Raw genomic sequence first — 27370 nt, 5'->3', positions numbered from 1 at the left:
CTGCCCCACCGTGAAGACAGACAAATCTACTCCAGCGGGTGAGTTTCAGGGGTGGCAGGCACGGGGACAGGTCCTGAGGCTCTGCCTGGCCGGAAGGACTGGTGTCACTGGCCAACGGCATGCGTACACTCACCGAGCCACTGTCCTTGCTTTTCTCAGCAGACGTCTCCTTCTCCTTCGAGGCGCTGGCTGTTTCCGAAGGGGTTGCCTGTGTGCTGGAGGAGGTCCCCTGGGATGACTTGTTTAGTGTTTCTGTGTTCACCTCGGTATCTGCTTCCTGCTGAGGGGCGGTGGCTGGGGGTGGAGGGGAGAGGAGCCACGTGTAAGCCGAGTGCAGTGGCTTCCGGACCTGCAGGGATCACAGCTATGCACACGGCAGTGCTACGGCTCAACAATGACCCAAACACCCAAAGAGGCCAGATCTCCAGTTTTCCAGAAGCTGGAATCCAGACCTTGTTCGTGAGAATCTATTAATTTGTGTAGTAATTTGTGAATGATTCTAGAGACGAAAGCATGTTCATGGGACAAATGAAGGCCAAAATTAGGACCCAGCTACTGCTCATCTAGAATGAATTAAAAACTTCATAAAGCCTAGTTTGAGACCTATTTTAGCCCCATGGAATTGCTTCCTTCTGAGGTGGCAGGAAATCCATGTGGAAAGCAACCTGATGGTCAGAGGCACAGAGCCTCAGGCAATGGAAAGCACTTGGACAACTGGAAAACTAGGGCATTTGAGAGGAATTTTGGAAGGGTGGACATTATGATGCCACAGAGAACGGAAAGCCAAAGGGCATTCTGGCCACCTTGAAACAATGCAAAAGGGTCGTCAGACACATTCAGAACTTAGGCAATCCAAAGTCGCTATAAGAAGGACACAGCAATGTATGGTTTAAACTTGCCTTTTAAAAAATAACAAAATCTTTTTAACAGAAGATTATTGGAGGTGCTTCTTAAACCTGGTCTTTATATATCACCTTTGAAAATTTTGCTAATCTACAGACACACTACCTTGTCATGTTATTTATGATTTTTATTTACATACATTCTTTAAAATGGAGACTTCTAAACTAAGCACATAAAGCTATTATTTGCCATAAGTAAAAGTTAGCTGTAAAAATATTTTAAAATAGTATTAATTTTAAGGGACAGTGTCTCCTACTGGCGTCTCCTGTTCTGAGACCTGCTTGCTCTGTGTTAGAGATTACAGGACTAGATTAGTTCCACATCAAGACTTTTTCCTTCCCACTGGAACAGGGAATCATTATTTAAAGCCCTGAGTCCAGGATTCCCTAAAAAACAGGCTTTCTCCACTTCAGTCTCATTCACATATTGGGCCAGATCATCCTCTGTTGTGGGCAACACCCACTGCCAGCATCCCTGACCTCTACCTTCCAGATGCAGGTAGCAGCCCCTCCATTAAAGCCACCACAAATGTCTGCCAGTCACTGCCAATATCTTGGGGGCTGGGACATAAAAATTGCCCCACCGTTGAGAACCACTATATCTCACATGAAACTACAATCATCTGGGCTGACATTACACGCCTACACTTTGGCAAGTGCAAAGAATCCAGAGGTTCCAAACACCTGTACCTTGAGCCTCTGCTATGTGTGCACTCGGGGAGGGGGGGATCCTAAGAGGCACAGTGTGTATGAGTGACGAGGGGCTCAGCAAACCCCCCTGCTGAGTCAGCCTCCTCTGTGGCCCTGTGGTCCCCAGGGCAGCCAAACACCCACCGGCTGCAGCCTGGGCCTGAGACGCCCTGTGTGACGGTACCTGACTGGGTACAGGACTTCATGTGCTCGGGCCAGTGGGCCTGCTGGCAGGGGTAGTCGCAATAGCTGGTGTTCCAGCAGCAGTAGAAAATGGCCTCTTTCTTGCAGTTGGCACACCATTGCTTCTTCTTGGTCTCATCTACCGCCTGCTGCTTTTCCAGCTCCAGCTGCTTCTTCACCTCGGCAATGAGCCGGTCCCGCTCCTGCTCCAGGCTCTGCCGCATCTCTGCCATGGTCAGCTCTGGCAGAGGAGAGAGGACACTGGCATCATCACGCATTCCCAGGACAAGGCATGGGGTTGTTCAGACCAGATGAGATGTGAATCCCAGCTCGGAGATGGCCCAGCTGTGTGACACTCCCCACCCTGAGCCCCAATGTCTCCATCTGTAAAGTGGGCGCTCGTCACACTGACATGACAGAGTTGCCTCATCATATATGACAATAACAGGACATCTTAATAATACAGCGATCAAAACAGCCCCACAGTGATTCTGTGGAAAACCTTCAAATAAACCCTCAAAACAAGTGCCACTAACCTCACTTTGTACTCTGTCATTAGTACCAGCCTTTTCTTCTGTCAAATACTTATACAGCACCTACTAAATGCAGACATTATTCTAAGCACTTTGGAAATATTAACTCATTGAATCCATATACCAATCCTATGAGGTAAGTACTGCTATAATACCCTTTTCACAGATGAGAAAACTGAGGCACACAGCTAATAAGGGCAGAGCTGGGACTAGAACTGAGACATGCTTTCTTTCTAGTGTGGTTAATGTCAATGGAGAAATCTACCAGAAAGGGCACTGTGGTTGACCATTATGCCAACAGGTCAATGATCGAACCGCTCAGTCTACTGAGATTTCTCTAACTTTACTTCAGACGGTAAGTCCACTTGCAGTTCACCTGGGAGAGACCTGTACACTAAAATAAATGGTTCCTCAATTCCTCAGAATCCTCTTTCTGAAAGAAAAAAAGGAACCTTCCAAAACAGACAAGTAAGGAAAATTAACCCCTTGTAAAGACAACACTTCTGGCCAGACACCTTTCCATCACTCACAATAGCCCTGTAACTGGGGGCCTGCAAATCATGGCTAGCCCTGGCCGGCCCACATGTATTTTTTTCCAAATGTACAGTCACTATTTAATGATGGAGAGACACTGCATAAAAAGAGATTGTTTCACTTGAATAGAAAAACAAGAAGCAACAGCATGCAAATAAACTTCCTGATGGTAACAAGCTAAAGAATGGAAGGCTCCTCCTCTGGCTGGCTTCATAAGGATTTAAGTTTGCAAGGTGTGATTTCATATATATCCCGTGAGCAGGTAGACACAGCTGGGCACGTCTCCCCAAAAAAGAGAGCCTATAGTTTGTTTCTAGTATTCTGACTCAAGACTAATATTACCATGAGGGTCTGAAAGAAACTTGTTCAACCTATGCCAGGTTGACCTGCTCAGATAATGGTGAACCACAATGCCCTGTCTGATAGATTGCTCCACTACCACTAACTACACTAGAAAAAAACCATTAACAATTATTTACACAGAATGGTAGGTGGAACAGCAGTCAGTCTAATCCAGGGACCAACAGAAGAGCTTTGTCTCCAGCATGGGCTGCACAGGCAATATTCAACTTAGTTAAAATACTTAATATTCAATGGTTAAGGGGGAAAGTCATGGCGTTATGATTTTGAACAATTGCTTTAACATGTCTGTGCCTAAGTTTCACCTGAAAACTGGGACAGGAGACCCCTTTATCATAAGGGTTTCTGTAAGAATTAAACTGTTTAACTCATGAAAAAGTATTTCAAATGGTTCCTGGCACAAAGTTAAGAGTTTAATAAGTTTAATAAGTAGGAGCTATCAGCAACATCATTTTGTTGCTGATGTTGGTATTTTGCAGAAAGGAGGTGCTTTAATACCTGCTTTTATATCTGGTTTCTCCAGGTTGGCCTCTCCAGGAGTATGTAGTCTCCCAAGGAGCAGTATACCCACCCCTAGTGCACATTTGACTCAATTCACATCTGGGCCTGACTCCAGGGATGCAGAGAAGTTCCCACCAGACCTTGCCCACTTCACCAGGCCTTACCCAAGTTGTGTTTCATCTCGGAGAGCTCCTGCTGGTGCAGCCACTGAAGCTTCTCTATCTCAATCCTCAGCCTGCGAATCTGTAACGAAAGAGTGAGACTTAAGCAGCAGGTCTGGGTGCTGCTCACCTACAGAGCCCAGGAGTTCGACCTCTCACTGGCTGTCAGGGTTAACATCACATGGTGAAAGAAGGAGCAGGCGGCCTGGATCTGGGCTGATATCCACACAGCTACAGTCCAGAGAGATAGGCCAGTGCGTTAATCCAAATTCGTAAGAAATTGTTTCAGAGAACTAAATACGAGTAACCCACCTTTGCCAAGAAATAATGACACCAGGAGAAGCCACTTAAAACGAAAATATGGACCAGATTTTCCAATAAATAAAACGTAAAAGGTTTGATTAGGACTTCGGTCTACAAAAATGAAACTAAATAAAGATAGCTTTATTTTACTTCTTACCTAACATTTTAAGTGGAGTCATTCACTCAAAACTCCAAAGCTTAATCCCTCAAAACCAAGGGGGATTTGGGGAAAGAGGGATAAGTTTGGGGCCAAAATCATTGAGAGCAGGAAAAAAAATAAATTCAATATGAAGTGATAATGAGGTTTTTTTACAGTGTTTAATAATCACAGTGTTCTCAATGGGGGAGATTTTTGCCCCCCCCCCAACCCATGATGCCATGTTTGGAGACATTCTGGGTTGTCACAATCTTGGGGGGGAGGGAGGGCACTCCTGGCATCTACCGGGGACTGCATAATAACCTCTCAAAATCTGAAAAATTCTGGGGTACATCTTCAAGGGCCCAAGATTTCAAGTGAAACTTTATGGACCCATACTTTCAACTACATGTCTATTCTTAAAATGAACAAACAAGAGGCTTCCAGTCAAGATGGCAGCATAGGTAAACTCCAGAAAAAGAAGTAAACAAAATGGATAGAAGCAACCTACTAGGTGCAGAGTTTAAAATACTGGTTATAAGGATGCTCAAAGAACTTACTGAGAGCCTGAATAGCATAAAAAAGCACCAGTCAGAAATGAAGGGTACACAAACTGAAATGAAAAATAATTTACAGGGAAGCAACAGCACAATAGAGGACACTGAGAATCACCATCAGTGATTTGGAACATGAGGAAGCAAAAAACATGCAACCAGAAGAGCAAAAGCAAAAAAGAATCCAGAAATATGAAGATAGTGTAAGGAGCCTTTGAGACAACTTCAAGCATACCAATATTTGCATCATGGGGATGCTGGTAGGAGAAGAAAGAGCAAGAAATCAAAAACCTATGTAAAAAAATAATGATGGTGAAGGAAACAGACATACAAGTCCAAGAAGTGCAGAGGGTCCTAAACAAGATAAACCGAAAGAGGCCCACACCAACATACATCATAATAAAAGGCAAAAGGTTAAAGACAAAGAGAATCTTAAAAGCAGCAAGAAAAAAGCAGTTAGTTAACTACAAGGGAGCACCCATTCAGCTGTCAGGGGGTTTCTCAACAGAAACTTTGAGGTCAGAAGGGAGTGGCAAAAAATATTCAAAGTGATGAAAAACATGGAACTACATCCAAGATCACTCTACCCAGCAAAGCTATCATTTAGAATCGAAGGACAGACAAAGAGTTTCCCAGACCAAAAAAAGGTAGAGTTCATCCGCCAAACCAGTATTACATGAAATGTTAAAGGGTCTTCTTTCAGAAGAAAAAGAAGGGGGAAAAAAGATTAAAAGTATGAACAATAAAATGGCAATAAATATATATCTATCAAATGAATCTAAAACACAAAATAAATGAACAAGCAGAACAGAAACAGACTCATCGATTACAGAGAACATTTTGATGGTTGCCTGGTATCCTTTTTGCATCTGGCTCGCTGTGAATAAGCCTAAGAGAGAAGTTCAGGGAGGCCTATAATAAGTGATCTCTTCATAAGTGGACCTTTTAGCATTTCACCACTCAATTCCCTAGGCCGTCATACATAAATTATGGAGGCTCAGTACACAAATTCTTAGAAAACAAGTATCTCTTGTATAAAAATGTCCCATCTTACAAAGACCAAGGAGCCAATTTTACATGGAGCACAAAGATCTGGTTTCTAGTTTCACCAGTGGATTAACTCAGGCTCTGGTTTGGGTTGTTTTATGAGAAATGAACTGATCACACACAGCGGCGTGTGTCCCCACAGCATCAGCCTTCTGGCTCCATGAAGAAATACCCTCCTCAACAACCCCAATCAGCTGAGCAAGTCTGATGACTGGGGCCAGGACCCTGGAGGGATTTCCAGAGAAGCATTTTCATGGCACCATCCTAGAGCAGCCCACAAAACACTCATAGCAAAAAGCAAGTTCACATGTCATCTCTAACCTCAGCTATTGTGCTTCCAGTAGTGTTTTTAGAAAGGTCGTTATATATTTCTGTCATCGTTCCTTTGATTGCATCCATCATCTGAAAGATAAAAAGAGAAACAATTCAGGTGATCACTTCCCCGAGGCTTTTCTGGATGACACACCTCTAAACTCTACCTGTATAAAGCAGAGGGTCTCGCCTAGGGGCTTATGACCAGGGAGGAAGGGGGAAGAGGGTGCCGCTGGCATTTAGTAGGTAGAATCCAGAGATGTCCTAAACATCTATATGCACAGAACAGCCCCTACAATAGAATTACCCAGTCCAAAATGTCACTAGTGCTGAGGGTGAGAAACCCTGATATAAACCAGGGAAGGATCACCCACAGTTCACTGTCTCATATTCTGGGACAAGTTCACAACCATAAAGCTAGTTTCTATAGCCACAGGCTAAGCTGGAGAGGCCGAACATGGCCTCCAGCCGTTTGGAGTGGTTTAGCACATTGGGTTCAAGAGAGGGATTATTTTGTTTTGTTGCAGTAGTTTTATAATTCTTTCCTCTAAAAAAAAAAAACCACACACACAACCGTTTTATTGAGGTATTAATGCTATCTCCTACAATTCACCCATTTATGGTGTACAATTCAATGGCTCTTAGCATATTCAGAGTCCTACACCCATCACCACAATCAATTTCCGAACCTTTTCGTACCCTAATAAGAAAATACACTCCCCTCTTAGCCTTCACAACCCCCCAAGATCCCCATCACCGACAACCACTAATCTGCTTTCTATCTGTACAAATCAGCTTAATCCAGAGAGTTCATATCCATGGAATCATTCAATATGTGGTCCTCTGGGACTGGCTTCTTGGGCTGAGCACACTATTCTCAAGGTTTATCTGTTCTCGAGGGTGTATCAGTACTTCACTACTTTTTATGGACCAATAATATAGTCCACTATGTGGATATAGCTGGTTTGTTATTTTAATGCCTTTGATTAGCGCATTGCCTTTCCAGTTTGTTTAACTATCTGACCCATGAAGGCATCATGGGTCAGAGTTTGTGACATCAGCTCAGGTCCACACAGCAGGTACTCAAATAGCTGATGACGAAGAGTGTTTGCAGGATGAATTTCTCTCCTACCTCCTACTTGCTGGCTGACGCCTCCAGCATCCCAGGAGAAAGAGAGGACAGAAGAACAAACTAGGCCTAGGCCTGGGGCCTGGCCTGGCTGCTGCCGAGTCTTCTCTCTGTTTTGCAGGGGAGACTCGGCAGGACAAAGAGCCCCCTCATATCTGATGCCCGAGATCTGTCCTCACTACTACCTCTTACCACCCACACTCTCTGGGCCTCAGTTTCCCCATGTAGAATACAAGGATAACAACAGTGCCCCCTTGTAGAGTGTGCACGAGGATTAAATGAGAAAACCACATGCAGACTATGCGTCAGTCCCTGCCACACAGAGTAGGTGTTCGTAAAGAAATAGATGCTCATCTGGTTTTTACAGAAAATAAACTCACATGAGCATGTAACTGTGAAACTTCTGCCAAACCCCAAAACAGTAACCCCAAACTCACCCCAAAATGGGGGGCTCCCCACTTGTTACAGGCCATACTGGGACACTGCCAGCAAAAACACTAGTATCTGAAGCTTTGGGGTCAGTCATTCTGCATGGCCTCCTTACCCCAATGCACCGTCCACGTCGACTTAAAATATGAAATTGAAACAGCTTTACGTGAAAACTTTAGAAAATAGATGAAATTCAATCCGTTCCTAACGCCACAGTTACATTCCATTCTAAAGAAATCATGAATTTGTGGACTGACTTTCACTCTTACTTCCAAATATAGCCAAGAACTCAATGTTAATCAAGAGCACTCTTCTGCCAAAACACACAAATCTGGGTCTTCAACTCGGGGTCACCCTGGAGACAGGAAAGTTCATCGGCTCCAAAAATATGTCACTATGTTCATTTGCTTAACAGCAAAAAAAATGGCTATCAAAAAGTTCATTCCTCAATTTTGCTATTAGAATAGAGGAGGAGGCAGAAGGTAACAATAAAAATGGCTGTGGGGGCCCTGGCTGGTGTGGCACAGTTGGTAGAGTGTCATCCCGTGCTCCAAAAGATTGCCGGTTCGATTACTGGTCAGGGCACATGCCCAGGTTGTGGGCTCCATCTCCAGTAGAGGGCAGGCAGGAGGCAGCTGATGGTCTCATCAGTGTTTCCCTCTCTCCCTCTCCCTCTTTCTCACTCTCTAAAATCATTAAAAACTTTTTTTTTAAATGTCTTTATTGATTTCAGAGAAAGGGAGAAAGAGAGAGAGAAACATCAATGATGAGAGTGTCATTGATCGGCTGCCTCCTGCACGCCCCCTATCGGGGATGGAGCCCGCAACCCGGGCATGTGCCCTGACTGGGAATCAAATTGCCAGCTCCTGGATTATAGGTCAACACTCAACTGCTGAGCCATGCTGGCCGAGTAAAACATTTACTTTTTTTTAATAGCTGCAAGAGCTGTGAATATCAACTTGATGAGAACCACTTGCCAAATCCAGGATTTAAGTTTTCTCATTTGCAAATAGCTTAAACCAAATCAATGGAAGGTGATACAAGGGTCAATTACAAACAGAAAAGAGATCATTTAAGCAATTCCAGGCATCTTCTTAAATCAATAATGAAAAAATTACTCCCCTTTCAATTCTCCTGAAATTCTACAGATCCGGTTAGGAAGAAAGTCTCAGATTGGTGCCATTATGTGTCTTTAACACTTTGATGACAATCTCTCCTTTAATCAAAAGGAATGGATGAGGAGCAGTATCTGGTGAGGTTAAACTTTAATATTTAATTTAAATAAAAATATTAAGTCAATAATAGTTCAGGGGGTAAATGGGTAAGACAAAAATCTTGAGACAGGCCAAAAATAATTTGTATTTTAATCTTCCTATTGTGAAGCTTGGGGACTCTATAACAATCCGTGCGTTTTAGTCAAAAGGGGGACAGGCATACTAAAGAAGAGACAAAGTCATCCCAAGCCTAGGTTCTGATTATCTCTTGAGCCACACTGCATCTTAAGCAGGATTGCTTTTAAAAAGCCGTCTGTAAGAACAGTTTGTGGACACCAGACATCTGTGATCAGCAGGCTGCAAGAGAATTCACGAACCAGCTCAAAGCCACTGTCTAGATCCTGGCTGCTACCATTCAAATCCCAGCCCTATCATTCACTAACCGTGTGACCCTAGACAAGTTGCATAACCTTGCTGGGCCTCAGTTTTCTTTTCTATGAAATGGGGGTGGTAACAGTACCTACACCTCATCAATCTGTCATTAAGACTGAGTGAGCAACATACATAAAGCACTTAGCGCAGTGTGTGGCCCAGAGTAAAAGCCACGCGAACATAAGCTACTGCTGGTATCATCTTAGCTATTATAACAGACTCTAAAATGGTCCGCCTGGTGACCTGCTTCTAACCAACGGAACATGGCGATGGTTGTGCGTGTCACGTCTGTGATGGTGCTAGGTAAGACGGTCACTCCCATCTTGTTAGCAGGCTCTCTCACTGGCTTTGGTGAAACAAGCTGCCATTTTGGGAAGGACCATATGGCAGGGAATGAGGGTGGCCTCCAGGCAACAGCCAGCTGGGAACTGAAGCGGAGGAAGGGGATCCCTTCCCTGTCAAATCTTCAGGGTGAAAGCCCAACCCTAAGAGACACCGTGACTGCACTCAGCCAGAGGGCCTGAAGCAGAGGATCCAGCTGAGTCTGACTCACAGAAACCTGAGCTAAGAAGCCAGTGTTAAGTTCCTACATTTTTAATAATTTGTTCCACAGCAACAGGTAATTAATACACCTCAGCAGAAGCAATTTTTTCAAATGACCAACAAAAACTCACTGGTAAAAAATTAAATTATGTATATATGTCTCACACCACCAGAACTAAAAAAGATTCTACATTTAACAGAATATAATAGCAACTCTTTACCATAAATTAGACTAAAAATTCGAAAAACAACTGTTCTTAACTATTTTCACCCACTCTCTCTAAAAACTTAAGCACTTACTCATTAGTAACTAATTCATTTACTTACTGTTAAAGAGTAAATTATTATTATTACCTACTTAGTAATTTACTAAATACGTAGATCAATACTCATTAGCTACTATTAATAGTTACTGATAGTAATACGCCCATGATAAGAAGTTAGGGAACAACATGCATTCATTTAACAGCTCTGCAACAACCACCTACTGTGTGCCAGGCTGTTCCAAACTATATCCTGTCCTGCGGAGCTAACATTCTGATGCACCACCGAGAGGTCTATTAAAATGTACCTGTGCATCACTCCAAAGCACACTGGTATGTCACCAAGACCTCCATGTTTTACTTGCCCGATTCAACAAGAGCATAAAAGCATGTGGCAAATCAAGGGAGAAAAGAAAGAACCATGCTGAGAGAACACCCACAAATGAATACACAGTGGGACTCTTGCCCACCAAGCCACTCAACAAAGACTATGACCCAGAGGATAGGCCAGTTGGGGGACAGAGGCCATGCCTCCCCAGTCCATCATGGTTCCTGGAAAAACCTAGGTGGGGGCATAATACCTTGTAAGTCTCACGTTTAAGTCTCTGTCACTTTGGTTCCACATGACTTCTAAATGCAACACAAACCCCTCGGTCTATTGTTAACTGAAAGATCAGAAGTTTGTTCCAGCATTTAAGGAAAACCTGTCTTTAATGAGTGACTCAATTTTGAAGGGTAATTTTGATTCTATGCCATCCACCTTCCTGGTTAGGTACAGAGTTTAGAATCTAAGCCCCCTCAGAGTAAGATTCAGTTTATTGTACATTTCTCTGCTTAGATCCAACTTCAGACCCAAATGGAAGAATTCAGTCTTGGAGCTCCTCAGTGAAAACAGGGTCTTCCCTCCTAAACAGCCCCTAAAATCTGTGAGGTCATGACCCTAACAGTTCCCATCAGAAAGCTGGTCTTCTGACATCCCACCAGGTGCCCGCTGGCACTCACTTTGCTAGTGTACTTGGCGATGTCCGCGGCGACATCAGCTGAGGCTGTGGCGATAGGAAGGTCTGCGTTGACTGAAGACGCAAGGGTGCTTGTGGCCCCCGAGCTGGTGACCAGGGGTGACGACTGAGTGCTAGTCACCAGGGTGATGGTAGAGGTGGACGGGCTCTGCGTGATCTCTTTCTGCTGGACAGCTAGGGAAACAAAGGGTCCTGGTCACCACACTGCTGCAGGAAGGGCCTGTCCCAACACGCAGCTGTGGTGAGGGAGTGAAACCCCATAAACACCCTGCGAGCTTTTCTACTTTCAAGTGATAGGTATTCTCTCCTTAACCAAACTCTAGCCACGCTCCTCTGAGCCTTTTCTTGACTAATCCTCAAACGTGGCCTGTAAAGGCCTGAACAAACACTAACATAGCTTCGAACAGCTCAAGGCATCATCCCTAGGATGACCCCAGCCCCCTTTAAAGTGCCTGCCTGAGAGAACTCGAGGCCACCCAAATAACTGACTGTTCAAGCCAAAACCTAAAGATAAGGCACCTGTCTCCCAACCTCTGTGGGAAGGTAGGGGCCTAACTTCGATAGGTATCAGTCAGCAAACCCAGATGGGTTTTACAGGGAACAACCCCAACCTCCCATTTTTTGTAAAATTTCACTTCCTTGACTCTATTGAGTCCCCACTCACCCCCCTTGCTTCATCTTCTGTTGAAAATGCCCAGTCACCTCTTTACAAATAAAAGTTGATTTCAGTTCACAATTGACTTCTTTCCCTATTGCAACAGTATATTACTGATTAAATTATATCCTTACCGCTTTAACTAGTGTCCAGCTTCGCTAATATTTAACACAAGACAACGTGAATATTGAGAACCATACCACTGGAACCTCTTCCTGCCTAAATTCTCCTATGGAGGCTCATAATGCTAATGGGGTATGAAGATAGAAGCCTGAGACTGGTCGTTCCTATCTCAGAGCCTGAGGTTCAGTTCTGCCCCCCCAATTCTTTAAATAGTGAGATCAATCTACTGTACCACAACTTTGCCTCCCCAATCTTTGAAGGGTTTCAATGGGGGGCCCAATGCAAGATTGGGCTGCCTTTCAACCTCCTGTCCTGATGCTACTCTTAAGAGATCTAACAGCACTGGCCTGTATGGCTCAGTTGGCTGGAGCATCATTCCATACACCAGAGGTGGCAGGTTCAATTCCCAGTTAGGGCACATACCCAGGTTGGAAATTCAATCCCTGATCAGGTCGCATGCAGGAGGCAACTGATTGACGTTTCTCTCACATCAATGTCTCTCCCTTCCTCTCTCTAAGATCAATTTTTTTTAAAAAAAGAGAGAAGCTTAAAAAAAAAAAAAAAGAGTACTACTCACTAGGATGCACTCACTACATGAGAGTTTCAATCATGGAGCCCAATCTTCAAGGGTCTAGATGCAGGTTCCCCATGGAATAAGGTCTATGCCAGTGCTCACAAAAGCTGGGCAAACAGGTACCCATACAATGAGTGGTTCGCCCCTTCGTCAGCTCCAGGTGGAGACCCCTGCACAGCTGGAGATTTTGAATCTGCACCTTCAGCAACTGGTTCCTGAGTCTGGCTCTTCTTGTGGATGTGGCTAGTTCTAGTCATCAAGGTAGCCTTTGCTACCAACTTCTCACTGTGCTCTTTCCAAAATAACACCAAGAGGTTCTCGGGTGTGCACAGGAAACTTACGCAAAGGTATGCGTTGCAGCACTGCTTACAACAGGGTAAAACTGAAAGCAACCTAAATGCCCATCCGTAGGGGATGCTTTAAATAAACTATGGAATACTACGCAGCAGTCTATAAGAATAAGGCAGAGCTGTATGTGCTGAATGGACGGACCTCCAAAACATGCTGATGGGTGAAAAAAAATGGTACCATTTTTATGTTTGAAAAAAGGAAAAAAGGAAAAAAAAGTATTTTTATGAAGAGTCATATATATGTATAAATATATATGCATACATGCATAAAAAGGGTTCTACGGTTCACAGTGGCCGCTGAGAAAGGGAGAAGCATAAAATGAAAGGTCAATTGGGACAATAGACTTTTGTGTAAATTATCTTGCCCCCTTTCTAAGGAGAATATACACATGTATTGTTTTGCAAAATGAAAAAAAAAATTAAAGTAAAAAATCGAGTTGCGAAACAACTTTTAAAAATAATGCCAAGTGGAATGCATATGGCCTTCGGGATACAGAGGCCAGGAAACAAAAGAGAACTGAAAAAAATAAAACAATGGTTTTTGGGTTGTTTCCCCTGTCAATGTGGCAAAAAGGGACCGGGTGCCACGGAGAGCAGAAGGGGAGCTCGGTACCTTTCACAGCCTGTCTGGTCTGATATCTCGTCCCCTGGGAAGACTGAGGCTGCTGTTGCTGGTTTTGCTGCTGCTGCTGCTGCTGCTGGCGCTGCATCTTCTGCATGTGCCACTTTTGGGAGGACGTTTGAAACTTACTTGATGAGTTCCACACGACCCGCTGCACGGCCGGGGCAGTCTCCTTCGGTAAAAGCGGCCTCTGCTTTTTCACCGGGCTTCCCGTGGCGGCGGCGGCCGGGGCCGTGACTGTGGACGTGGTGCTGGTGGTGGCCGTGACACCAGCCGTGGGAGTTTGGGAGGACGAGCGGGTGAGGACCGGCGTTTCGGGGGGAGACTGGCTGCCTGCCAGAGTGGACAGTGGTGGAGCTTTAGCTACAACTAGAGCCAATGCAGGGGAAAAACAAACAAAAAGTGGACTTGAGTCAGGATTGCTGCAGGGTCTCTACGCCAGCGAGTTCTGGGGGAAACAACCTAAGGCCAGGAACGCCCAACAAATTCACACACTCTCACCTTAACTACTGAGCACCTCACTGTGAGACACCAGTCAAGGCCCCCGGGGGAAACGGGGGACCGGACCCAGCCCCTGCCCTCGAGCTGCCCACAGATTTGCAGATGAGGAGGTGGTTACACAGAATTAAACAGATCACCACAAGTGCCTCGTTTTCCAAAGTTAGAACTGGGCAAGCGCTTTGAGAAAGACCCAGCCAAAGTTAATCCAGACATGAAGAGAAACCCCTTGGCTGGATGCAGCAGGTGCCTGGAAGACCCAGATGGCTGCCCAACGGCCAAAGCACTGAATAACATTAAATCTTTCAGAAACAAAGGTATCCTCTGAACCTCTTCTGAGTCCCTCCAGGACAAAGTCTCAGCATGGTGGAGGCCTGACACCTAACACTAAAGGGACTTCCGCCCAAAGACCAGAACCTTCCCAACACAGTGGTATTTGTCTAGAATTTGGGAGTCTTACTCTTGTTTTGAATGTATTTACTCCTGTCTTGTATTTTGGCTATGGCACACAATACTGGTTTAGCTTATTGTGTGGTGGTCAAATTTAAGTCTAAAAAGGGGTTAATATTTTTTTTTTAAAGAATAGGTTGCTTCAAATAAAAATATTAAGTCAGTAATTATATAAGCAGGGCTTGGGAATGACAAAAATAGCAAACATGAATACCTCAGGTTTGAAAAAAGCTGTGTTATGGAGAATGTCTTTTGGGAGGAACAGGGCTATGGAGGTAAGGGTAGGATTTCAACAGGCTGAGGTGAGAATTTGGAGCAAAACAGCATTAGCCAAGATGTGTTTAGGAATAGGGAGCATTGCATTTCGGAAAATGAGGGTAGGCAGTGAGGAGTGGCCAGAAGGCAGGTTAGCATCAGAAGCACTGCGCACTGTAGAAGGGGATGACCATGTGAGGGCTCGTTTGTAAAAGGGGTGTCAGTCAGTCATCACTGCAGAGGTCTCAGCCACCGGTGAGGGAGCCTCCACCCAGAAAGGAGTCCCTGAGGTTCACACCAAAACATGGGTGCAAGTCAGCACCCCAATCTTAGACAATGTGCCTGAACATCAAACTCCTTTTAATGTGGACTCCATCTGTCTTTTTAGATTGACATCACCTGGGAAAGATATGTGCTAGATTATTCTAGGGAAGATTTTCAGTGAGCTGTGAGTTCTGGATCGCCAAGGAAAGTGAGAAGAAAAGATAAGCTGACTTTTCTGACTTCGGGGGCTTTCTTGGTGGTTTTCACATCTAGCAGGCCCTCCTGATCCTCTGGAGAGGAGAGTTCAACCAAGTTCAAGGCCAATAGCATGAGGTGGGGCTGGAAGGGAATTCTTCCTACAGTGAGGAGCCCCAATCCATTCCCAGGATGGCCTACCAGACATTGGATAGAGCCCCCGCCCCTTCCAGGGGCACAGGTGGCTTTAAACCAGCCCCTTCTAAGAGACCACAGAAGTACCTTCAAATGCCTCCCTCTTTTCTACCATGTGACCAAAAGCTATACTGTTATTGTTGATTAGCTAGCCTAATTCCCCCCTGGCGCAAAGGGCAACCACGAAAAGGTCATTTTCTCTCTCCTGATTTATAAAAGCAAACAGAGGGCTCTGTATACAGAATCATCCCTGGCCCACTTTTCCAAATAAAAACCTGGAGTGCAATCCAAAAAGATTTCAGATTCAAAGTGCTTTTTAGGGGTTATAATTTAGAACTAAAATATTTTAATTTCTAGGGGATTCTGATGGTTTGTGGAGAAAAAGAAAAAAGGCTATGGAAAATTCCATTTGTCCTAGAAATTCAGAGTGTCTGATCAATCACCTATAGCCCAACAAAGGATGAAGCTCTTAAAGGCCAGTACACCAGAAGCTGCCCCATCAAATTAATTTACTTATTCCAGAGTTCAGTCACTGTTGTGCGTAAAGGAGGACCTTTTAAGAGAAGGGTAGAAATTACTGATGTTACAGGTAAGCATAGCAAAGTTCTCCAAGAGAGCTCCCTTTGCCTCTGTTCTGAGGTCACTAGCTATAAAAGCTGTTTTACTATCTGTGGATTCATATTCTACACATAAGCTACATTCCTAGCTAAAGGTAAGTTGGAGGTCACCACAGCACATTCCAAAATGCCCTTCACTGTAATAAGTTTATAAGTAAAAGCCCATCATTGAAAAGATGTTCTCTCTACTGCAGAGTCCAACATGAAGCCAATTCTTCAAGACCCAAACCATCATCAGGGAGCTCTGAATTTAAGACTAGTCAGTTTTGCCCCAACCTCTAGGAATCTGCTCTAGGAATCTGCTCTAACTGAATAATGTTTTAGAATCACCTTCAGCTTAATCTACCACACGCTTGGGGTCTCCTGGAAAAACGTCCCTCAGATATGAGTGCAAGGAAGAGCTCTACTTCATTTAATCAACTGAATGGGTTTTTTTGGGTTTTTTTGGAAAATATGACATCTTTTATCGGACTATGTTTCTCTTTTTCCTTTGACTGGTGGGAAGCTCACAGCCAAAAATGGAAGCCCAGCTTCGCTAAGTCTGGAGGCTGAAACAGTATGTATTTCTGTATATAAACTTTCCCCAAACCTCTCACTACTCTCCCGCCATCATTTATTGTGATTTCATTTGCATTTTGTCTCATGATTGTGTATTCTTATCAATCTGTCACAAGTCCTTTCTGGAAAAGGAAGGAATATAAAACCAATCAAAAAATTTGTTCCAGACAAAAAGGGACAGTATAAATATATCATTCATAGAAGCACTGACATCTGTACCCAAATAGTCCCACAAATAGAACAAATGCTACTCCTATTGTTCTCTGAAACATTAGAGGAGGTCCCTCAAACTCCATTCCATGACATGATCAAATTTTTCAGAGGCCATCCATAAATCTAAGAGATGACTCTGGGATGGTGTGGGGTGGCCTATCCTTCCTGTCCCACTCAGTTTGCTCTCCCTCTCTCCATCGCAACATCCAGAGACATTTCCATCTCTTTTGATGACCTGCAGGATGGAGGTTCCAGAGCAGCTCAGGTTGATATAACCACAGAGGACAGATTCTCAAGGCCCATCCCTAACTTGCCTTTCAAGCAGCCAGACTAAAAGGGTCATAGAATCACATCTTCTTGGGGGTTTGGTTCAGAAATTAGCTCCTATCAGGCATAGTCAAAACTGAAATCTGCCTATCCCTTAAGTTACTCACAAAGTAGATAAGATTTTATGGCTACAACCTATAGTTTGTCCTTAGGCAATGTTTCTCCTGGGCCCTCAATTCTTCGCAATCTTTCTTGGGCGTGTTGGATTCCCCTCACTACCCTACCAAATCAACTGAAAAATGTGCTGACTGCTTTGTCAATGGGAAGGATACCCTTCAAATCATTCACACGTTCCATCTGGGGGTTTTGCCAACATGCCTGGGCTACGGCAGGCTTGAGGGCAGCTACTCTGGTCCAGTCTGTAAGACCAGAAATGCAAGCACTGCTGAGACTCAGACAGCAATTCTCAACCACGAGGGGGAGATTTTGCCTCCAAGGGGACATCTGGCAATGTCAAGACACTTTTTAACTGCCACAACTGAGCAGGTGCTACTGGCATCCAGTGGGGAGAGGCCAGGGTTGCCACTCAACATCCCTCAACGCACAGGACAGAGAATTACCAAGCACAAAATGTCAGCAGTGCCAGTGTTGACAAACCCTGGCATCAGGTGGATTAAATACAAATACGGTGGACTACCAACTCAGGAGGGCAGCACACAATGCCCCTCGGATTTCTAGTGCCAAGAAGCGCTCACCATTCTAGTACCACCTACCACAATGGTGTCATATTCTAGCAAGAAAACGCACCTTGAGATGCGTGAGCAGCATGAGGGGAAGGGAAGCTAAACTTACCAAGATCTTCAAATTGAACACTTTTAACAATTTCAGGCTTGTCAAATGTCTAAGTTTTGATGACCACTTTATGAAGATGAATAAACGTATCAGGCAAGAAGCTGCTTAGGTTAAAAATGACTTGACTACCACTTTCTAAGAGAATTACTTTTCTGTGCTCAAAACCAACCACGCTGAGGACTGCAGGTGAGAGGTGGGCAGGCCCGGTTTAAGTCCTGGTCCTATCAGATAACCAGCTAGGTGACCTTGAGCCAGAGTTCTGCTCTGCCTCCTCCGGTGATATTAGAGGGTCACATAGCGTTTGATCATACATATGAATGGTGGCATTCGAAACCAAATCAAGAAACTGGAAACTGGTACAGTCACTTACCATCCTGTTTGGGAGATGGCTCTTTGGGTTCCTTCTTATTTTTCCGACCCTCCCGCCCAGAATGGTCTTCTCCTAAATCTATGACAAGTTCGCTCTCTGAATCAGAGTCCAGGCCCAAATGGACTGTTGGGGAATCCGTCTCATCTTTCCCCTTTAGTTTATCCTTTGTGGGATGAGGCGAGGGTTTGGCTTTCTCTGAAAAGTCCTTCTCAGGCTGGGGACTTGCCTTTTCCTTGACTGAGCCTGGCTCTGCTTTCTCGCTGGGTGGTGACGTGCTTTTCAGCTCCTCTTTAATCTCCACCGGGTTGGCCAGCTTGGGCTTTTTTTTGACAGCAGACAGCTCTTTGTCCAGCTGACTGCCCTCTTTGTCTTCTACATCTTCGGGCTCGTTCTTGGACTTCTGCTCATCCTCACTGATATACTCACTATCGCTACTGTCTGACTTCTCGGAATCCTCCGAATCGCTGTGCTCTACGGCCGTATAAACATCTTCCGAGATTTCATTTATGCCTAAATTCAAAAAGAAAACCCAGCATGTGGCACAGTCACAAAATAATGAGCAGGACCAAAGAAGCAAACATTTCCCACACCAAGTGCTGGAAATAAAAATATATATATTTCAAATTACATCACACTGGCCTGGTGCAGTTAGCAGTGAACTAAAGTTGCCACAGAGGTCTGCTGACAAATGGAACGTATGTTTGGAGAGAGTTCCAAAGGCAACATGGGACCAAACAACATTAATTTTGAATTTATCTGGAGCTAAACCTCTGCAATATTGATAAAAATTGGGATATAGAAAATGGGAGGGGTAGAAGAAAACAACAGAGATAAACTTAAAATGGATCCATTTTACAGAGTAGAAAATAGAGGCCCAGAGCAATCACTTGTCCTAGGATACAAAGAAAACCAAGACAGAGGCAAGGCCAAAACCCTGGATCCTGACTCTTCGAGTGCTGTTCTCACACATCCCCAAAGCATTAAAGCCTTCATCCTTTGTGTCCAGGGCCAAAGAAACAACCCAACGCCTTAAAGCAGAGGTTACAAACTCAGCCCCTGAGCCACATCTGACCAGCCAACACATTTTATTTGGGAAGCAATGGTTGGGCCCATAGGGTATAGCTTCTTGTTTGCTCTTCTTTTTTAACTTGGAACCTGTTGCCCAATTCACAAATCAGGAAATTTCACATAGAAATCAAGATGGCAGGCTTCTGCTGAGAGAGCAGACCTGGCCACTCTGGTCAACAGGCCTGCAATGTAAGGGCTGGCTGGGGCAAAGAAGCCACCAGCCCCTTTAGGTGGGGAAGCACCGTTTCCAGGTGGCCCAGCTGGCCGCATCCCTCTCGCTCTCCACACTGTTGCAGAGGGGATGGCCATGTGTTTGTATTGTTCGGCCACTTATAATGGAGCCAAGAGGAAAACCACATTATTTCCATGTCTCTATCAAAAGGGAAACAGGCAAAGTGACAGGTGTTTCACACACACACACACACACACACACACACACACACACACACAAATGATAATGGCAGAAGCATATTTCTAACAGTAGTTCAGTTTCACCCATTTATGCCTCCTGCTACCAGTAATGAGTTACCAGGCAGCAGGTGAATAATACTATGTCCTAAAATCCTGAAAAGAGGAAATCCCAATCAATCTTTGAGTTATCTTCATTCTACAGCAATGACACCACGAGTGGGCTCACTGACCTGACCCAGACACACTGAAGGTAAACTCGCAGAAGGACAGAGCCATGAACAGCCCAGGGCACTAGAATCATTGGTGAATTACATCTGCCTCTACCAAGGCTCAATAAAAAACAGGAAAAGTAAAAATACGAAAACCCAGATCTGGTATAATTTCTGGATCCTCGATCTCATGCTACTGTAGCTAATGGTTAGACATAAGGGGGACCAGCATGATCACACATGTGACAGAAAACACATGGGTACTGGAGCCCGAAGGATAGGAATCCAAATCCTGCTCCACTGCTCTGATTAGCTATGTAACCCTGAACGAGTGAGGGACGTACCTCTCTGAGCCTGTTTCTTCATCTGCAAAAAGGAATTGATAATAGTATCAACCTCCCAGGACAATCTCTGCACGGTGCTTACTTAGCACAGTGCAGGGTGCACAGGAAGCACTCAGTAAATGGAAATATTAAAATTCTTATTAACAACAATAAAAAAATCAAGAAGTTAGACCAACTGTGTGGAAGGACCCAAAAGAGACATTTAAATGGACTGCAAGACTTCATCCTTGCCAGTCAGTGTCCTAACCAAACAGGCAACCGAACAAGGAATGTTCTCTGACAGCCCAGATGACTCTGAACTACAGCTGCTTTCTCACCCAAAGGTCCAAAGCACCCACTAACACACAAACTTCTCCAGAAATCGGCTCTCTCTCCTGAGGCCCAGCTATCCCCTATTTCTTTCTAAAGCCCTCTGTCTTTATTTACTTATTCAACCAACATTCCAGAGCATTATTATATGCACAAGACCAAGTGCCTTGGAGAAGGCAAATACTTTTAAGGCAGCCTCCCTCCCCTCAATGAGCTTCTAGGCTGGATTGGGATGGATACCCCCAAACAAAGGGACCACTGTTGCTTCTGAGCAATGAAGTATCAAAGAAGGTGGGCAGATGGGGAGAGCAGTGAGAGGAGACTTCCTGGAGGAGGTGACACCAAGTTCAGCATTAGGGACAGGATTCAGGTAGGCAGCATGAAGGCAGGCAGCATGGGGGAAGAGGGAGGGAGGCAACAGGTAAGGAAGCAGGATGGGTCTGCCGGGTGGAGAAGGCCAGTCTGGAGAAGGGTTTGTGTTTGACACTTGTGGGACAGACCTGATCCTGATTTCAGGACACTACCCTGTACTGAGAGGGTGTGCAGAGGCAGATGCAGGAGGACCTTTCTGCTTCTAAAGCATCTCACGCCCTGTACCTCGAGCCTGAGGCTGCCACAACCAAACAATAAACTTGGAGGAATTCAAGGAGCCCGTCTGAACAATTAACTAGCAAATCTGAAATATTTTGCCATGAGCAAAAATATATTTTAACTGAACAAACAACTCAAGGTTCAATGCAGCCAGGATCCAACTTTGATTTCACCTGGGTGGTATCCCTACAAATGACGACGACGATGATGATGATGACAATGATGAAGCAAACCAAAAGACATACCTAGTTGTGCTTTGCAACTCTCTATCGTCTTGTCAAGATTTAGCTGGAACCTGCTGCGGATCTGCCGCTTGGGAGAGATGAGGGGAACGGGGGCAGACTGCTGCTGGACAGACTCACTCAGCTCCTTCAAATCCATCTCGGCCTTGCTTCGATCTGGAAGACACCATCACATCCTCATAAGAGCAGGCATTGGAGGAACGAGCAAACAACTCGCTCATGATTTCACATCCTCACAAACACACATTTTGGAACATGGGAAGAAAAGCAACTAAAACATTTTTTGTCATTTGTCCCAGCAATATCGTCTGCTCAGCGACACGGGCTCACCTGGAGATAACAGCCCGAGAAAACATTTGACAGGTTTACTCCGTATTTTATTTATTTATTTATTTTAAATGAGGTTTATTCTTTTTTTTTTTTAAATCCTCTTCTAAGGATATTTTTTCCACTGCTTTTCAGAGAGAGTGGAAGGCAGAGAGAGAGAGAGAAACATGGATGTCAGAGTCACATCGATTAGTTGCTTCCTGTACGTTCCCCAATTGGGGGCCGTGGAGCAAGCCTGCAACTGAGGTATGTGCCCTCGGCCGCAATCAAACACGGGACCCCCTTCAGTCCTTGGGCCGATGTTCTAACCACTGAGCCAAACTGGCTAGAGCTACTCCGTATTTTAAATGCACCGTCCCAACCAGGTGGTTGTCTGTGGCACTCAGCATCATTAGGGAATCTCGAAAGCCAAAGATTACAGTGATATGCTCAATCTCAATATTAGCAGATAAAGTAACACCGAGTCTGGCCAGGCTGTGCTTTAAACTCCAGGCCCAGATCAGAGAGGGCTTGTATCCAAGAGAGATGCCGAGCCCCTCTGAGAACATCCTGATAACTAGGGCCCCCGGCTCCTCATTTACCATGGAGGCTTCATTCTTTATTCTTACTCAACCTAGTCTGGGGCTCAAAGTAGAAAGGAAGGGAAAATAGAAAAGAAGCAGATCTTCCTTCCATCTAGCCTGCTGTACCTCCCTTTGGCTGACAGCATCTGAGGAAAGGCAAACAGGTTAGCCCTGGATATTCAATCTGTGTTTTGTGTCTCAGGTAAGAGTCCAAGCTCCTCACCCTAGTCCCAGGCAAAGGCCTCTGGTTGCTGATGACCCAGGCTGACGTCCTGCCCCCACCCTACTTCTCCTATGAGCTCTTTATTTGACCAACTGGACCAGATTCCGTGAGTTTGCATTTCTTTTTTTTTCTTCTTTTAATGCAAATGATTTTGCCTTTACCAATCTTTTAATAAGTCTTTTTCTTTTTTAAAGATTTTTCATTGCTTTTGAGAGAGAAACATCGACATGACACTGCAACATCGACTGGCTGCCTCCTGCACACCCCTTACTGGGGATCGAGCCCAAAACCCAGGCATGTGCCCTGACTGGGAATCAAACCCTCAACCTTTCGGTACATGGGATGTGGCCCAACCAACTGAACCACAAATGGCCAGGGCGAGTTTGCATTTCTTAAATTCCTTCCCTACCTCCTCAGCTGCCTCCTCTAGTGCCCTGGAAACATAAGGAGGAGACAAAATGAAGGGGGCTGCAAAGGTTCAGAAAGCCGTGAGATCTGCAGGCAGGAGCACCGTCTCTCACCCTGCCTGCCACCCTCAGGCATCCTCTCTGACCAGCCCCAAGCAGACAATGCTGGCATCTGCCCTATCTGGACTGATCCAAGAAAATCAGTCAGAAAGCATGTGGCATCGAGTCAGGGACATAGAGGAATAGCTACCTCTGACCTGTTCACACCAGCTCAGAGCTCACACCCTAAATTCCCTCCATCTACCTGCTACACCCATCCAAACACCACCTCCCTCCCCCAGGCTGTTGCCCAGGATACAGACTGAGAGTTGGACCACAAGGGGCTGTACTCTCTCCTATCTTGTTTTGTTTCCCAACTCACGCACCTTCTCCTCAGCCCAGGAACAGGGCACTTCCCCACAATGCACGCCCACTCATTCCTTTAAGGTGACCACAGGTGGCCTCCCAAATGCCCCACCCAACACACTCACAGGTGACCAGAGCAACAAATTGCCCAGACTTGATTTTATCACCGTAATGAGGCCTCCACCAAGGTAAGATTAGGAAGGGCCTTTTCCCAAAAACACACTCAGGGTGGGCTGCCAGGAAGGTTCCAGGAGTGGGTGCTCCAAGGAAGCAGAGGCTGCATCCTCGTCATGCGAGAAAAGGGCCTAGAGAATCTCAATGTCCGTGTGTCCATGCGCACGCGCATGCCGACCAGGGGCTCCTGGGAGCCTGTCGGCACCAGGACTGAAGCCGCTCGCAGGTGTGAGTGCACGGCCACTGTGGAGGGGGCAGAACGTTCGTTCAAAGGCACTGCAGAAGCCCCTTTCAGAGAAGGCGGAGGGAAGCAGTGAGAAAACAGCGAGGAGGGCGAGGCGGAGGGAGACACAACCACCAGGGAAACAAAGAAAACAGACCCAGTTAAAGGCAGCACGGCTAAGCTCGGAATGCGGCAGTAAAGGGAAGAACACGAGGTCTGCCTGATAACGTCTGCTCTGAGCACCGAGGCAGCAGCCCTGGCCAGGCAGCCCAGTTGGTCAGAGCGTTGTCCCCACACACCAAGGTTGCGGGTTCGATCCCTGCTCAGGGAACATACAAGCAGCAACCAATGAATGCATAAATAAGTGGAAAAACAAATTAATGTTTCTCTCTCTCTCCTCCTTCCTCTCTCTAACATTCTGATACAGGTAACAGATTCCACATTGGCAGTTATTAAAAAAACACAATTACTATACCAGGGGTCAGCAAACTTTTTCTGTAAAGGACCAGAGATTAAACTAGGCTGTGTGAACTATACAGGCTCTGGTGCAAAAGCAGGAAAAAAATAATATGTAAACAAATGGGTACGGCTGTGTTCCAATAAAACATTATTTACAAAAACAGGTGGAGGGTCCAGATTTGGTCTGCAGGCTGTAAAATCTGACATCCCCCATATGAGTCCCAGTGACTGCTAACCTGGCTGCACACGGAAATTATCTATAGAGATTTTTTTTAAAAATCCGAATGCCTTGGCCACCATCCCCGGAGACTCTGGATTACCTGGCCTAGGTACGGCCCGGGCACTGGCCTTTTAAAAGTTCCCTTTGTGATTCTAATGGCAGCTAAGGTTGAGAGCCCTGTATTAGACCAATGTGAGTGTAGGAAACTCCTCGTGATCTGCCTGAACCCTGGCGCAACTGTGGTAACAGAACCACTCTTCTAAACCTTAGGGGTCATAGGAAGAGACCTACACCTGATAATCAAGTGAAATGAAAAGAAGGTAAAGCACCTCATTTTACAAAATAAGGTTGCTCAAGTCAATAAGCTACCATAATGTTTATTCTAACAAGAAACTACCAAAAGCAAGGGGCTGGGATCAGGTCCCTGAGAGCGGAACTCCAGTTTAGCCAAATGTAATTATCTTTCTGGAACTTTCAGCTGTGTTTGACTCTCCTCTCCTCCACAGGGGGAAGAGAAGGGCTGCTCTCTCATTTAGCTCACAGTAGCTTATCAGGGCTCTTTCCACCCCTGCCCTTCTATATCGGGAATATCTTCACAATCCACTCTTGCTGCCAACATTTTGCACTTTTCAGCTGATATGAAGATAGCTCAGGCTACAAATGGAAACCAGGGATAAAAAAATATCCACGCTAGAGAAGGAGGCACGATCTTACATTTCTGGAGGGAGCTTAGATCAGAAGAGCCCCTTTAGAGGGTAATTTGGCTCCATCTCTCCAAACGTCAGCTGCACGTGGCCTCCGACCCAGGGTTCCACTTCTGGGAATTTATCCTATGGATACACACTCCCATGTGAGCAAAAGGGTCTTTATCGCAGCTGTTTTCAATAGCAAAAAAAAAGGAAAACCACCTAGAGTCCATAAATAAGGTGCCTGGATAAATAAGGTACAGTTCACCTTGAAATGGATTAAAACGCAGCTGCTAAAATTAAACAGTAGCAGATCTCTGTGCTACAAAGACAGCCAACCTTTTAATGAAAAAGGCAACAAAACTGGGGTGGGGGAGAAAGAAGGAAATGGAATACAGATATGAATACATCTGTGTTCTTGGGGTTTCTCAATGCCGGCACTTCTTTTTCAGTTAACAAACAAAAAAACCCTTTGTTCAAAGGCTGTTGGCTAGACTTCCAGGGGCTGCAAAATGGCAGCTCCTTCAAGGGAGCAATATTCAGACAAGAGACCAGGCAGGTGCTCTCCTAGCCGTCAAGGCCACTAGCAGAGATCTTCCTCGCTTCACTCACTGTAAAAAACAAAAATCAAGACACAACCCCTGGGAAACCCGGGCCCCTGCTCTGCATCCAGGCTCTCAAAGAATGCCTGGCTTCCGCAGCCCTGCTTTGTGCGGACAAAGAAAGGCCGCCTCCCAGCAGCCACTGCGGAGAAAGAAACAAGCAGAAATGCTCCACTCTGACAACTTCCCCCTGCTGTCGGCACCTCGGGGAGAGCAAGGCACATTTTTGTCACTACCAGGCGCGCTGAACAGCCGCATGTGTTCAGCCCCAAGCAGACACCCTCTGCGAGATAACAGATGAGAATTTGCAGAGAACGAAAACTGGAATCTAGAAGAATCGGGGCCTCTTCCTCTCTCCTAGTCTCACCAACTCATTCTTATTTATGACTTATTTATAATCACCATAGAGTCACAGAAGGGGCCGTGACAATCCTCCAGGGTTCGGCTCCTTGTCTGGAGCTGAGAGAAGAGGCCATGTGTCCACAGTAGGGTGAGGGCTGGCTGTGCAGAAACCTCCTCTTGTTCATGCACCAAAATTAAAGCATAAGAATACTTAAAGTAACCAATGGATGACACATAGGCTGGTTTTTGTATTTTTAGTTGTATTTATTTGGTCTAAATAGAGTTTTTGTTTTTTGATGAAGTAGATGCCAGATTTTAAAAACTGGAATTCACATAAAAACTGGATTTCTGTGTTTCTTGAAAATTCAGAATCTGATTGACAACTCAGGTTCAAAGTAGTGGGAGCTGCTGACACTAGTTCAAGTGGTGGGAGCGGTTGCCATTAAAAAAAGCACTCTGTCCTCTGTGTGATTGCCCATTCCGAGTCATCACCTTACCCCTGACCCTCACAGCTGGCCAACTTGTCCAAGGGCACATGAAAGTCAAAACAGGGCCCTGTCTTAAAGCGTTTCAGTTCCTGTATCCTGGTTAAGAGCCCAAACTATACAGCAAAACAGGCCTCAGTCTAAAGGCCAAACTTAACCTTGAACCATGTGTGAACCTTCAAGGTAGGTAATAGCCCCCTTTCACAGAAGGCCCAGAGAAAGTAAAGTTACCTGCCCAGGATTACTTTCAGGACTGGATAGGTCTTTGTTGGCGAAGGTGACAGTGGAAGGGCGGGCTGTCCTGTGCACTGTAAAATATTTAGCAACAACCCCGGCCTCCACCCACTGGATGCCATGTGCATTCATTACTTATAAAAACCCAATAAACTTTTTAAGCTACTGTGAGCTAAATGAGAGAGCAGCCCTTCTCTTCCCCCTGTGGCAGAGAGGAGAGTTGAATGCAGCTGAAAGTTCCAGAAAGATAATTGTATTTGGCTAAACTGAACTTCTATTACCAGGGACCTGATCACAGCCCCTTGGCTTTTGGTAGTTCCTTGTTAGAATATCATGGTAGCTTACTGACTTGAGCAACCTTATTTTGTAAAATGAGGTGCTTTACCTTCTTTTGAAGGTTCTTGTAATTTCTGAGCAGTTTTCATTTACAGAGAGTAAAATTCACATCTTGGGGAATATAGTTCTGAGTTCTAATACCTGCAGAGACTGGTGTAACCATCACCACAGAGTGCAGGACAATTCCCTCTGCCACAGAATCCCTCT

At 45.2% G+C, this 27370-nt stretch overlaps 1 protein-coding gene across 1 annotated transcript in view; it reads right to left on the bottom strand.

Annotated features, from left to right (window-relative positions):
* ZMYND8 (zinc finger MYND-type containing 8) overlaps window positions 1-27370 on the bottom strand; it is a 106897-nt gene that overhangs the window by 6826 nt on the left and 72701 nt on the right. Inside the window, exons 16-23 of the mRNA XM_016204809.2 lie at window positions 21481-21633; window positions 18304-18813; window positions 13561-13938; window positions 11229-11419; window positions 6226-6306; window positions 3868-3946; window positions 1777-2016; window positions 134-294 (exon numbers count right to left, since the gene is read on the bottom strand). Of these exons, the coding sequence (XP_016060295.1) occupies window positions 134-294; window positions 1777-2016; window positions 3868-3946; window positions 6226-6306; window positions 11229-11419; window positions 13561-13938; window positions 18304-18813; window positions 21481-21633 (1793 nt within the window). The remainder of the gene's footprint in view (window positions 1-133; window positions 295-1776; window positions 2017-3867; window positions 3947-6225; window positions 6307-11228; window positions 11420-13560; window positions 13939-18303; window positions 18814-21480; window positions 21634-27370) is intronic.

This window comes from Miniopterus natalensis, chromosome 7 (genome assembly GCF_054644295.1).
Source record: "Miniopterus natalensis isolate mMinNat1 chromosome 7, mMinNat1.hap1, whole genome shotgun sequence".
Taxonomy (NCBI): domain Eukaryota; kingdom Metazoa; phylum Chordata; class Mammalia; order Chiroptera; family Miniopteridae; genus Miniopterus; species Miniopterus natalensis.
The sequence above is the reverse complement of the archived record's forward strand: the minus strand, read 5'-3'. Positions and strand labels throughout refer to the sequence as shown.